The sequence below is a fragment of the Peromyscus californicus genome, unplaced genomic scaffold (assembly GCF_007827085.1).
Source record: "Peromyscus californicus insignis strain IS unplaced genomic scaffold, ASM782708v3 Scaffold_6__1_contigs__length_162567912, whole genome shotgun sequence".
Taxonomy (NCBI): domain Eukaryota; kingdom Metazoa; phylum Chordata; class Mammalia; order Rodentia; family Cricetidae; genus Peromyscus; species Peromyscus californicus.
The window spans coordinates 54,613,899-54,627,664 of NW_026294584.1; the positions used below are offsets into that span (position 1 = coordinate 54,613,899).

Sequence of the window (13,766 nt, forward strand, 5' to 3'; positions counted from 1 at the left end):
GGAAAAATTCTAATACACTGTCCTATCTGAAACCTCAATCTATCCTTAATACTTTAAATCCACAATCACTAGAGACTTCTCCATTTACTTTACTGCAGTGAATGAAACCTCAGAATGAATACAATGTGCAAATGACATTTCCCTGGGCATGAAGTTTTCATGTGATTTATAACTCAAATGACTGGTGAGAGGTAGTGCAGAAAGAGGATGATCTATTACACTAAGCTGATCACCAACGGCTAACCTAGGATCCTAAGCCTCTGTCTAAAACTTCAAAATATGTGTGTGTGTGTGTGTGTGTGTGTGTGTGTGTGTGTGTGTGTGTGTGTGTGTGTGTGTATTAACATAAAGTTTTCTTTACTATCCAAAGTTAGTGAATATAGAACAACATATTCAGGAAATAAACTTTCTTAGATAAAACAAAATTCTATTGGCGAGGAGAAAAACTAAGTAAAGGAGCTGAGATCTGAAAGGAAGAGAGCCTGAAGTGTAACAAGTGGGTTATAGAGTAGAATATGGAACTGGGGCTCAAGAAGGAGCTAAGGAATTTGGAGAAGACCTGAAAATGAAAACAATGATGTACAAGCTAAAAACATCTGCCTTTCACACTAAGGAGACAACAGAAAGAATCCACTCTGTGACAGTGTATCAAGTGAATGCTGATCTTCAAGTTTGAGCTACAGAAATGCTTACATCCTCAGATGGTTCCTTTTACACAGAGTGTCAAGGACCAATCCAAAACTCTGTTTAGCCAAATTCATTTCTTATATGTTGGTAATTTCTTCACTGTGGGCCACCTGTCAGGACACAAGGAAATGGGCAGACACTAAAGCAAATGATTGACCTCTACAGCAGGAGTCCTACAAACAAACCCGAGCAAGCAGCATGCTAAACTACATTGTGGAAAATTCTAGACCACACATAGTGAAATCCTTCAATACTATGATATAGCTGTGAACACAGAGTTGTGTGCAAATATGTTTGGCAGGCAACCAATGGCATTACATGGCAAGGTAAGAGTCTTAGACAAAATACATAATAGAATGCAAATTCTATGTTCATGATATGTCAGGAGACAAGTGCTTACAAGAGGAAAGTGGATGTGTAATTTGTTCCATGATGACCTTTTATTTGACAGTCACCTGCAGCAAATCTCACACTCTGACAAATTCCATGTTTTCTAGAAGCTTTGGGGAAGCATGCCAGTTTTAGATTAATTTCTTGGGTAAAAATGAATCATTGGAATCCATCTTTTCTGAATACCTCATACTAAAACATTTGTGAAAAATAAACAAGTGAGAATTTCTAAAATCTGTCAGACATTGTTCAGTAGGACAGATCTTCCACTTAGGCTTGAGCTCAAAACTCTTTAGATGTGATGTAGGATGCAGAAATGAGAGCACTTAGTAGAGGGACTTTGTTGTAAATGTGGTCTAACAATACTAGGAACGGAGCCATAGCATAGCCTATGAAAGCAATGTTGGCATTTCCAGTAGTTCATTCTACATTTTCCAGTCTCCAGTCATCTTACCATCGCCAACACAATTGCCACAATTAAAGCCAGGTTTTTCCACCTTTATTTAGCATATCTAAAACATTCAATATGTTTCAGAAAACTGATATATAATCTCAACTCCAACTTACATCTCCCTAGGCCTAATGCTGGAATGGAGAAAATGAAAGATAAGCAATTGATAGCAAGGCTTCTACAACTGACTATATAATTAGATTCAGATTGACCCATAATCAGTCAATAAACTCTGCTAGCCAGGTTTTACCTCAATAAATTGAAGGCTGCACCTAGCATGGTATTCTTGCTATATACAAAATATAAAATGACAGAATCTCTCCATATCTATACATAGCTGATTCTCTGTTCAGAGCCCAGACTCTGTCCAAACATTTTCTAATATCCAAAACACAATATACTCTTATGTCATGAGTCATGTTCCTGGAATATGGGGTGTTTATAATTAGTGCAGTTTTCCTGGGCCTTGATGACTCTTAGAAATGGCACATGTTAACAAAAGGCAATGGGGAAGAAGACCACAGTATTGGTGTGAGTATTCCATCCCTGTAATGAATCAAGGAAGAGCCTATATTAGTTTCATCCATCCTCTTCAAGACACCTGCAACCCAAGAGCCTGGTTAGAAAAGAAACAATTGAAATCCCAAACATCTGAGAAACTTTCTACTTCCTGCTTTTTCATTCTTGCTGTTTTATTTGAGGACTTCAGAGCCCTTATATTTCATATTCCTATTCAGTAGATTACTCAGGTTCACAGGTAAAAGTCTTAGGCAATGGGGGGTTTCTAAACATCCCCACTAGCTACCAGACCAGGCCATCCTCGAAGTTTCTTCAATAACATCCACAAAGTCAGAGGATTTCTAAAGATCCTAGATGCTATTATTTCTTCATAACTCAACTCCAAGCATTAGGAATCCCACTGTATAGACAGGGACTTGACTTCCTCTGATTGATCTATGCCAGTGACATCTTGGTTTCCACTCTCTGGCCTGAGGAAAAATGTTTCCTTGCCACCTGTAAGTCTCCTAGTGACAATGGTGCCAAACAGCAAAGCTGATGCAAGACTCTGGGAAAGAGAAACGTGCAGTTATGTTTGTGCAGAAGGACAATGACCCCTACAATCTACGCCTTCCTCTTAGGGAGCTATAAATTCAGGCTCCCTTCCCATGCTCACTACCTTCTGCCACCATGAGTGCTCTCCTGATCCTGGCCCTTGTGGGAGCTGCTGGTGAGTTCTATGCCTTTCTCCAAGCTCTTTCCTTTCCATTAACTAGAATATATGAACTGTCCTAATGTTGTCTCTTTATCTTCTGATAGTATCACCAGCCTCACAAATCTTCTCCCCATTTTCCTTGGCTCTCATTCTTTACCTTTCTCACTTCCCCTTTAATCTGCTCTCACCAACAGTCTTCTTTGTAATTGGTACCAAAAGCAGGGAATGTTGAAAGGTAGACCTGGTAGAGGTTCCATGAAATGGGCAAGCATGGGCTCTACTTGGCTCCATGATTCTATGATACTTGTACCATAGACATTGTTAAAGAAAAGTATTCCTGAAGACATGGAAAACTTATTTTTGCCCAAGATTTGACCTTATGTGTCCTGTGTCTTGTCTGTTTGCTGGGGTTTTAAAGTCCCAAGATGAACTGAATCTTACCAGTCACACATTGAAAGTTAACAAGTACTGTTACATTGGCCAGTTGCTGACTCCCTCCCTTTGTTATGTCTGAGTTGGCTTGGAATTCCTTTCTATTCTGGCCTCAGTCTACAGAGCTGATTTCTGTGGGAAGCTGGCCTAGGTCAAATCATTCTGACACTCCAAAAAGTTAACATTCAGGTGGCACAAAAAAGTAATGGATGTAAAAATAAAGCAGGCCGTGGACAAACCTAGCTTCTAATGGGATCCCACTAAGTGCGTTCTTGGTAGTTCTTGCTGTCCCAACCCTGACGCTTAGGAGAGATCTGAGCCCTGTAGGAACTACCTATCTGTCCTGCAGAGCCCAATACTGGGAAGCCCTACAATCCATGTTGCCTATTGTGCATAGAGTGATCCCAGTTTTCCTACTCTCCTCGTGCTCACTAAGAAATCCTAAGGGTTTAAGCTGCCATCGAGCCATTGGCTTCACCCTCTAGCACCCTGATAAATTGGTTTATTCCCATTTCCTATCTCCATTCAAGTTGCTTTTCCTGTTGACGATGATGACAAGATCGTCGGAGGATACACTTGCCGGGAGAGTTCTGTGCCGTACCAGGTGTCTCTGAACTCTGGGTACCACTTTTGTGGAGGTTCCCTCATCAATAGTCAATGGGTGGTGTCTGCTGCTCACTGCTACAAGAGGTAAGTGATGGTGCCCCTGGATGCAGAGCTCATGGGCTGGGACATGATTAGAACATAGCATTGGGCAAGGGGTAAAATTGTAAGGTAACTAGGGAAAGCCTTGAAGAAAAGAATTGCTGGCAGCAGCTAAGTATCATGAGCAAGACTGAAATTAAATGCAGAATAGAAATCCTCTCACTTCCCCAAACAAACCCATCATATAGCAAGGATTACGGGCCATTAAACCCAGAAGAATTGATCTTGTTATCATAGACACCAGTGAGAAAGTCAGACAAGAACTTTGTATAAGGACTACTAGCTAAAATGAATAATAAACACCAAGTTTTCAGAAATACAGCTAAATATTGGTTAAATCAGTGCAGTCTCTAGTGTGTGTTTTCAGTCCTGAGTATGTGTTACAAAGATGACAAGATTTTTTAAACACTGAACCCAGGGCTAGATTCTGGCTCAGTATTTCTGGAGTTGGAAGCAAGAATGTAAACTTCTCTCAGGGTCCTATGTCACACTGCTGTGAGTCCTGGCACAACTCTGGTCTCCACAGGATTAGGTTCTACATAGTAATAGTTTTTAACAAAGCAAGAAGTATTTGTCATAGTTCCTACTGTAGTAAACAAAGACTCAGAGGGTGAGGTGTCACCTTGGATCTGCATCCCTGGATGTATCAGGGGCTATAGTATGGCAGGTCAAAAACTAGTCCAAACTGCACTCCTTTATTTTATATCCTATATAATAACAACCTCTGTAGATTAAAGGGCCAGGGTGCCTAACCAGAAATTGTCCATCACTGAAGAGCTTCTCCTCTGAGCTACCCCTGAACATGGAGTTTTGGAACCTGTAGTGTGTTTTGGGTAATGTGTTGAAACTCTCAACCATGTCTTTTCTTTCCAACAGCCGCATCCAAGTGAGACTGGGAGAGCACAACATCAATGTCCTTGAGGGCAATGAGCAGTTTGTCACTGCTTCCAAAAGCATCAGGCACCCCAGTTACAATTCAAGGACCCTGGACAATGACATCATGCTGATCAAGCTAGCTTCCCCTGTGACCCTCAATGCCAGAGTGGCCCCTGTGGCTCTGCCCACCTCCTGTGCATCCGCTGGCACTCAGTGCCTCATCTCTGGCTGGGGCAACACCCTCAGCTCAGGTGGTAAGTATGACATTTACCTACTCTGTCACTTCCTCTCCATGTTTTCTAAAACCAGACATGTCTCTGGATTTGAACTTATTTGTTTTCACCTTCCAAATATATTTGAAGTACCTACTATAAGAAGAGTATACCTGGTAGCAAAGGGCTACAAAATACCAAGAAGTTCACTTCCTGTAACCTAAAGAGAACACATATACAATGTATTATTATACTGAAAACAAGATCAACAATGGTCATTTTACAGTTTTAGAAAGCTATAATTCTTTGTTAGAATGTATACTCTTAATGATTTCTCTGGTGGTTAGCCATGGTTTTCAGCGATAAATTATTGTTCTTCAGGATGCTCTAATACATATTTCTTCTTTGATCACTATCTTTTCTCAAAGTGAATAACCCAGACCTGCTCCAGTGTCTGGATGCCCCACTGCTGACTCAGGCTGCCTGTGAAGCCTCCTACCCTGGAGAAATCACCAACAACATGGTCTGTGCTGGCTTCCTTGAGGGAGGCAAGGATTCCTGCCAGGTGAATGGCTCTTTGCATATGAAACCCCTCTTCTCCTGGGAGTGGGATTTGAATATTCAGTATTGTGAGACTAGAGATTCCAGCAGTGAGATGGGGGAAGTGAGCTCTGCTCTGGCTGTTTCATCTCATTAGTAAGATTAGAGGATGTGTTTCAATGAAAAACAAATGGAGTCAGAAGTTGACTGGAATGGGTATTAAGGTAATAGCAGATGTGACCCTTTTTCCTCATTCTGCTTCTTTAAACACTGTATTTCTCCATTCCAGGGTGACTCTGGTGGCCCTGTGGTCTGCAATGGACAACTTCAGGGCATCGTCTCCTGGGGCTATGGCTGTGCCCAGAAGAACCTCCCTGGTGTGTACACCAAGGTCTGCAACTATGTGACCTGGATCCAGAACACAATTGCTGCCAACTAGAGATCCCCAAACCAATCCCTTCTCAGTCCTTGTGTCAATAAAGTACATTTGCCATCACAACCTGTTCCTCTGTCTGACCTCTCTAGTCCCTTAGCTCTGGGAGGCAAGCTCTTATCTGAGGGCTTTGAGATCAGGCAGACATTCTCCATTGAAAGTTATCCTGGACTCAACATGGACCTCATGAAACAATCATTAGCAACATTTGAAACAGAACAATAATTTCAGTGGAACCATATTAGGGAGTGTATTTCATTTTACTTTTTCAAGAAAAGCCATGTCTGAATAGCAGAGCTAAAGATTTTTCTTCCTTAGTACATCAGGGGGATTTGAAGTTGTAAAGTATGCATACACTGTTGTGGTAGACAAGACTACTGGTTTCTTTGACTATGGCAGAAACTCTTTGTACCCAATGTAAACCTTAGCGATGATTAACCACCTTGACTTCTGAGTTCCCTCCCTCATATTCATTTTGGGAACTTTGATGCAAAGCCTTGCTCTGTAATCCTAGCAGGCCTTGAACTTGTCATTTTCTTGCTTCAGGCTACTGAATGTTTAGACCATAGGTTGCACCAACAGAGCAGGCTGTCTACCTGAAAGTGTTCATACCAATGCAGTTCTACTCCATCCTAAGAGTGGGCATCCCTAATTCTCACTTATGTTTCTATAGGAGAAATAAGAGGTTCTGGATCTAAACCACTCACATCTCTGAGCAATCTGCTTTCTGTTTATCTCATACAATAATGCTAATGTGCATGTACTGTCTTGAGAATTTCCATAGACATGTTCACATTTACTTCAGGTTCCCTTCTGTAGTGGTATTCCAATGCCACAGCTACAATGCAATAATTCAGAGAAGATTGTTTGAGCACCGTCTCCCATACCTTAAAGGTGATAGAACTGGTTATTGTCAGAATTGCTTAGCTATTTCCATGCCCACTACTGGCCTCCTTTCTCTTCCTACAGGGTGGTCTCAGATGAGGAAGAGCCCATCCTACTTGATTTTTGACATCTTTCATGCCCATCCTCACCAACAAACACCCATGTCCACTTCCATGCACTTCCTGAAATTATTCCCCAGTCACAGCCTTCCATAAAGTCTGTCTACTTATAAAGAGCTCTTGCTCATTGCATTCTTTCTGATTTAACACTTTCCTGATTTCCCTCAATGTTGAAGACACCACTGAAGCTTCTTCTCAGGGAATATGGGGCTCTATTTTGCTTTCTCCTGGTTTCCTTTCTATGGCTGCAATAAAACTCTCTGACCAACCATAACTTAGTGACTTCAGGGTACAGTGCATCATTAAGAAATGTCAGGGAAAGGACTCAAGCAAGAGTTTAAAAGCATAAACCATGAAGAAATGTTGTTTACTGGCTTACTTTCAGGCTTAATTCTCCATTTAAAATATTTTAGTTCTTTAAGAATTTCATGCATTATACTTTGATTATATTGATGTTCTCAATTCATCCCAACTCTCCCTTTCTTCCCTATCTATCCAGGATGTGTTCTTTTCTTTTTCTTTTTCTTTTTAGACACATCAAATCCTATTTGTGCCACCCACGCATGTATTCTTTGATACGTGATAATCCACTGGAGTATGGCTTACATTCTCAGAAAAAAAAAAAAAAAACTGACTCTACCTCTCCCAACAGCCATCCATTGTCAGTAATTCCTCAGCTATTGGTAGATCTTCATGCCTTCCTGCCAGCTCCCTGCTGGGACTTGGTCTGACTTAAGTTTTCACGGCTCTTGTGTATGCTCTCATAACCACTATGAGTTCATACATGCTGTTACCCTGTTGTTTCCAGAAGACAATATTTCCTTATCATCATCTACAACCTCTGGCTCTTACACTCTTTCTACACCCTCTTTTGCAATTGTCCCTGATCCTTGGAAGGAAGTCGTATGTTATAGATATACTATTTAGGGCTGAACACCCAGAAGTCTCATTTTTGGAACCTTGACCTGTTGTAAGCTCCTTTTTATCACCATCTATTGTAAAAAATGTTTTCTGATGAGGGGTGAAAGATTCATTGTTCTGTAAGTATAATAACAAGTCATTAATAGTGAGTTTAATTCTATGCTCATTTAGCAAAATAATAGTAGGACCTTCTGCCCAAGAGTCTGTGATATTTCTGGCCATAGGTTTTTGGTCCTAACAGTGATGCCAGTTATGAATTTCAACTTGTAGAGTGGGCCTTAAATCCAATCAGAAAGTGGTTTGTTACTCCCATGAGGTTTGTATTACTGTTGCCCTCATGGTACTGTATTTCCAGGCCAATCATTATTATCTATCACAACATTCAAGCTGGGTAAGACTAGTGATTACTTTCCTGCTCTGACAGTGTAAATGTCACTTACCAGCATTATGATATTTAGCCTATAGAAATGAAGTTTCAGGGTCAGTGCCAACTTGCTTTCTCCATGTTCTGTGACTCTTTTATGTGGTATCTGGTGTCTTGCACAATGGGGCTGTATCATCAAGTTCTGGAAAGTAACTAAGAGTAATTGAAATAAACTGTACTTTTTGGGAATATGTGGGGATCTAGGTGGCCAACAATTCCAAAAGATTTAACCCATTCCAGAGAATGGGCTTTTTATTTCTTAGTGTGTGATTTCTAGTAGGGGCATTTTTACCTTGTTACAGGGTAACTCCACTATTAATTATTTTTATAAATATATATATTTATATAAAATATATATATTAAAAAATATATATTAAAAAGCTTCTGCATTAGCATCAATGTGACATTTTGAAGTACTTTAGTAGTACTTATCTCTTTCCATTGCCCCCCCACACACACACACATACACACACTAAGTCTTCTTGTCTTTTGGGACCCTTTTCCACTCCCTTCTAGGTAGGGACACCACATTCACACTACCAAATTTATCCCTCCCTTACAAGTGCCATTTTGGACCTATTTCTAGGTAGAAATACTAGGTTCCTACCACCAACTCTACCCATCTATCTGTTCATGTCACAAGCCCTTAGCCCTGTCTTTATGCAGACATCCTGGCAACTCCACCCATTCTTGTGCCATAAGGACCACCCTGTCCAGGTAGGGGCACCAGACTTAACACTGTCATCTCCACCCATTCCTGTGACATGGCTCAGGAAAACATGCCCCACACCTGTCTCAACTCCCTCTCCTCTGCCCCTCACCTTTAAGGTAGGATTTTTAGATTTGCATCACCAATGCCACAGACTCCCAATGCTTAAGTACAGTACTGCGCACCTCCCCTCCACCCCCGCCCCCTAAAGATTGACTGTCAGAATCTTCTAACTCCTAAAGAAGGTCAGTTCCGGGGCTTAGAAACTTCATTTAGCTAAAGCTGAGCTGGAACTATTTCTGACACCCCATTTGAACATCAACACTGAGTTGCCTCAACACTGAACCCTAAGCCACATACAGTTACTCTATAACCTGATCAGTTAGGGTAACAGGAAACAGATATTCAAATATCCACTCAACAAAAAGGATACAAAGTCTCCATACCAAGAAACATGATTATGACCTGACTCTGGATGCATAGGTCCCATCAAAAAACAAACAAACAAACAAACAAAACAAAACACACACACACACACACACACACACACACACACACACACACAATCATGAATAAACAAGACAGTACGCTCAGCCAAAAGTTAATACTATCATAGTAATGTTTCTCCAGAAAAGTGACTTAGCTAAAGCACAAGACGAAGATTTCAGAATAACAAGAACAAACATGGTCAAGGAGTTTAAATAGGAAATGAACAACTGCTACCATGGAGATCATGAAAACACAAACAATTGAATAAAACAAAATAAAATCAAAGTATGAAGCCAGAATTTAATGAAGAGAGAGAATCTCTGAAGAAAAGCCAAATGAAATAAAACTCAATATGAGAAATTCAGGAATTCACCCTGGCCAGGGAAGTAGGTAAGCTACCGGAGACCTTCACCTCACCCTCCACTCCTTTAAATCAGATCCTCCAGCCTCACCCCTGCCTGTGCAGCAGACCAACTACTTCAGCCTCCCTCCCCCTCTCTCCCCAGCTCCACTGGATCAAGTAGACTTTCCCCTCCTAATTTCCTCTTGGAGACTCATTGCTTTATCCCATTCCCAGACTCCAGCAGACATCCCCCACCAACCTGCAGGCCACTTCTGCCACAGAAGCAAATAGTGCAAGTTCAGATCTTCACCTCTCCCTGGAAACCCTAAGCCTCATACAGCTCTCCTCCTACACCATCCCCCAATCTCATCTCCAGCTCTGTAGCAGACCACCTGGTGCAGTGCCATCTCCCTCCCTGACCTCATGCCTAGTGAAACCCAAAGATCTTCTCCTCCAAACTTTTCTCCCTCCATTCATCTTTTTATCTTAGTCCCCATGTCCTGCAGGCATTTCCTGGGAAACCACAGGCCACTATGGCCAAGGAGGCAGGTAGTGTCACCTCCATCTCTGTAGTAGAGCACATGCTGAAGCCTCCCTCTACTCCCTGCCCTCATCTTCAACAGATAGTGCAGTTCTCTTCCAAATATCCTCCCCACTGTTATCCCAGACCCTGATTCCAGCAGACTTCTCCAGAAACTCACAAGCAATGCCTGCCAGAGAAGCAAGTAGACATGTGAAGCAAGTACATGAGCTTCACATCTTCACCTTCCTTCGTCTCCTCCATATGAAAACTCCGAGTTTCATCTCCAGATCTGTAGCAGATTGCCTACTGTGGCCTATTCTCACTCTCTGCCCACATTCCCAGGGGACTAAGCAGATCCTGGTGAACTTCTAGATTTCTACCTTCCTGTGGACCCTCTCAGTCCCCCAAAAGTCCACATTTCATTCGTAAGTGTCAGCCCCCCAATATGAAGAAAAACATTTTACCTGAAACCCCAGTGGCCACACCTACTAGGATTCCAGAGGAATTTCCTACCAGGTAAAATACAACCACCACTCTCTCTAAGAATCAGAGAGGGCAACAGATATCAAGGAATTAAATACTACCCAACAAAAACAAGACTAGATATCAGCACCTGGATATACAATCTTTCCATACCCAGATGCCTAGTCACCAGCATAAAAACACAATCAATAACATCCAGGACAATATGTCTCCACTAGTAGCCAGCAACTCTACACAGTAGGTCCAGAGTATTGCAATATGTCTAAAATACAAGAGAAAGACATTAAAATACCCTTTATGAATATGAGAGAAGTTCTTTAAAAGGAAAGGGGGAAATTGCTTAAAGAAATCTGAAAACATAAACAGTGGAAGAAAATGAATAAACAGTTGAAGACTTGAATGTAGAAATAGAATCAATAAAGAAAACCAAACTGAGGGAAATCTAAAAATGAAAATTTAGGAATTCGAATAGGAACCTTAGAGGAAAGACTCACTAACAGAAGACAAGAAATGGAAGAGAGAATCTCAGGTATTGAAGACACAACGGAAGAAATGATCAAACAAAATGTTAAATCTTTTTTTAAAATCATGGTATAAAACATCCATGAAATCCAGGACACTGTGAAAGACCAAATCTAAGAATAATAAGAATAGAGGAAGACACAGAAAATATTTTCAACAAAACCTTAGAAGAAAATTTCCCTGACTTAAATAAGGAGACACTTATCAATATACAAGAAGCATACAGAGCACCAGATAGACTGGACCAGAAAAGAAATTCCCCTCTACACATAATAATCAAAACACTAAATGTACAGAACAAAGAAAGAATATTACAAGCTGCAAGGGAGAAAAATCAAGTACCTTATAAAGGCAGATCTATTAGAATGACCCCAACTTTTCAATGGAGACTCAAAGCCATAAGGCAGTTCTAAAAGACAAGTTTATAACACTAAATGCCTACTTTTATAAAAATGGAGATATATCATATGAGAAATTTAAGAGAAAAACAAATCTCTAGAAAAAAAAGGAAGAAGCCAAACACAAAAGGAGTAGATGGCAAAAATAATTAAAGTCAGTGTTGAAGTCAATAAAATAGGAACAAACAACAAACAGCATAAAAAGTCAATACAGGCCGGGCGGTGGTGGCGCACGCCTTTAATCCCAGCACTCGGGAGGCAGAGCCAGGCGGATCTCTGTGAGTTCGAGGCCAGCCTGGACTACCAAGTGAGTTCCAGGAAAGGCGCAAAGCTACACAGAGAAACCCTGTCTCGAAAAACCAAAAAAAAAAAAAAAAGTCAATACAAAAAAAATCAATGAAACAAAGAGTTGGCTCTTTGCAAAAAATCAGTAATGCTTATCCAAACTAACTAAAAGGTGGAGACAAAAATACCCAAATTAACAAAATTATAAATATTTTGGGGACATAGAAACAGACACAAAGGGAATCCACAGATCATAAGCACATTCTTTAGAAATCTGGACTCCACCAAATTGGAAAACCAAAAAAAAAAAAAAAATTATAAAAACAGATAATTTTCTCAATAGATAGCACTTACCAAAATGAAATAAAGAACAGATAAACAAACAAACAAAGTTCAAGGACAGATGGTTTTAGCACAGAATTCTACCATACTTTCAAAGAAGAGTTGATGCCAATATTCCACAAATGATTCCACAAAATAAAAACAGAAACAAGATTGCCCAATTCATTTTATGAGGCCACAGTCACCCTGATATCTAAATCACATAAAGACCCAAAAAGAAAGAGAATTACAGACTAATTATCTTTATAAACATGCAAAAATTCTCAGTAAAATGCTTGCAAACTGAATCCAAAAACACATCAAAAAGATCATCCACCATAATCAAGTAGTCTTCATCCCAGAGATGCAGAGATGGTTCAATACACAAAAATCAATAAATGTAATAGACTATATAAACAAACCTAAAAAAAAAAACCTACATGATCATCTCATTAGATGAAAAAAAAAAGGCCTTTGACAAAATCCAACATCTCCTCATGATAGAAGTCCTGGAGGTATTAGGGATAAAGGGGGCATATCTAAACATAATAAGGGCAGTTTACAGCAAGCCCATAGCCAACATCAACTTAAATGGAGAGAAACTCAAAGAAATTACACTGAAATCAGGAACATGACAGGTTGTCCACTCTCTCCACACCTAGTCTATATAGTACATGAATTCTCAGCTAGAGCAGTAAGACAACCAAGGGAGATGATCAAGGGGACACAAATGGGGACAGAGGAAGTCAATGTATCTTTATTTGTAGATAATATTATCATATGCAAAGTGATCCAAAAATTCCACCAGGAAACTCTTACGGCTCATACACATTTTCAGCAAAATAGCTGGATATAAAATTAAATCAGAAAATCAGAACCCTACTACATATAAATGACAGACAGACAGAATCAGGGTAACAACACTTTTCACAATATTTTCAAACAATAAAAAATATCCTGGGGGTAACGCTAAACAAGCAATTGAAAGACTTATATGATAAAAACTTTAGGCATTGAAGAAAACATAGAAAAGGATATTAGAAGATACAAAGATCTCCCATACTCATGCATGGATCAGAGGAATTAATATAACAAAAATGGTCATCCTACAAAAAGCAATCTACAAATTCAATGCAGTACCCATCAAAATTCCAACAAATTCTGAACAGATTTTGAAAAGATAATTATAAATTTCATATGGGAACACAAAAACAAGACAGCTAAAACAATCCTAAACAACAAAAGAACCACTGGAGGTATCACCATCCCTGATTTCAAGTAGTACTATGTTGTGGGATGGTCTGTATGTCAAATGTGTTGCTGATTGGTCAATGAATAAATCACTGATTGGCAGTGGCCAGGCAGGAAGTATAGGCGGGACTAACAGAGAGGAAAAATTGAGAGA

The 13,766-nt window shown here is 40.1% G+C and overlaps 1 protein-coding gene and 1 gene segment (V, D, J or C); both read left to right on the plus strand.

Annotated features, from left to right (window-relative positions):
- LOC128098744 (T-cell receptor beta-1 chain C region-like) overlaps positions 1-13,766 on the plus strand; it is a 431,175-nt gene that overhangs the window by 401,001 nt on the left and 16,408 nt on the right.
- On the plus strand, positions 2,717-5,945 carry LOC128098746 (anionic trypsin-2-like). Its single transcript, XM_052720140.1, has 5 exons — positions 2,717-2,756; positions 3,704-3,863; positions 4,755-5,008; positions 5,395-5,531; positions 5,796-5,945. Exons 1-5 carry the CDS (start codon positions 2,717-2,719, stop codon positions 5,943-5,945), a joined length of 741 nt encoding a protein of 246 aa, XP_052576100.1.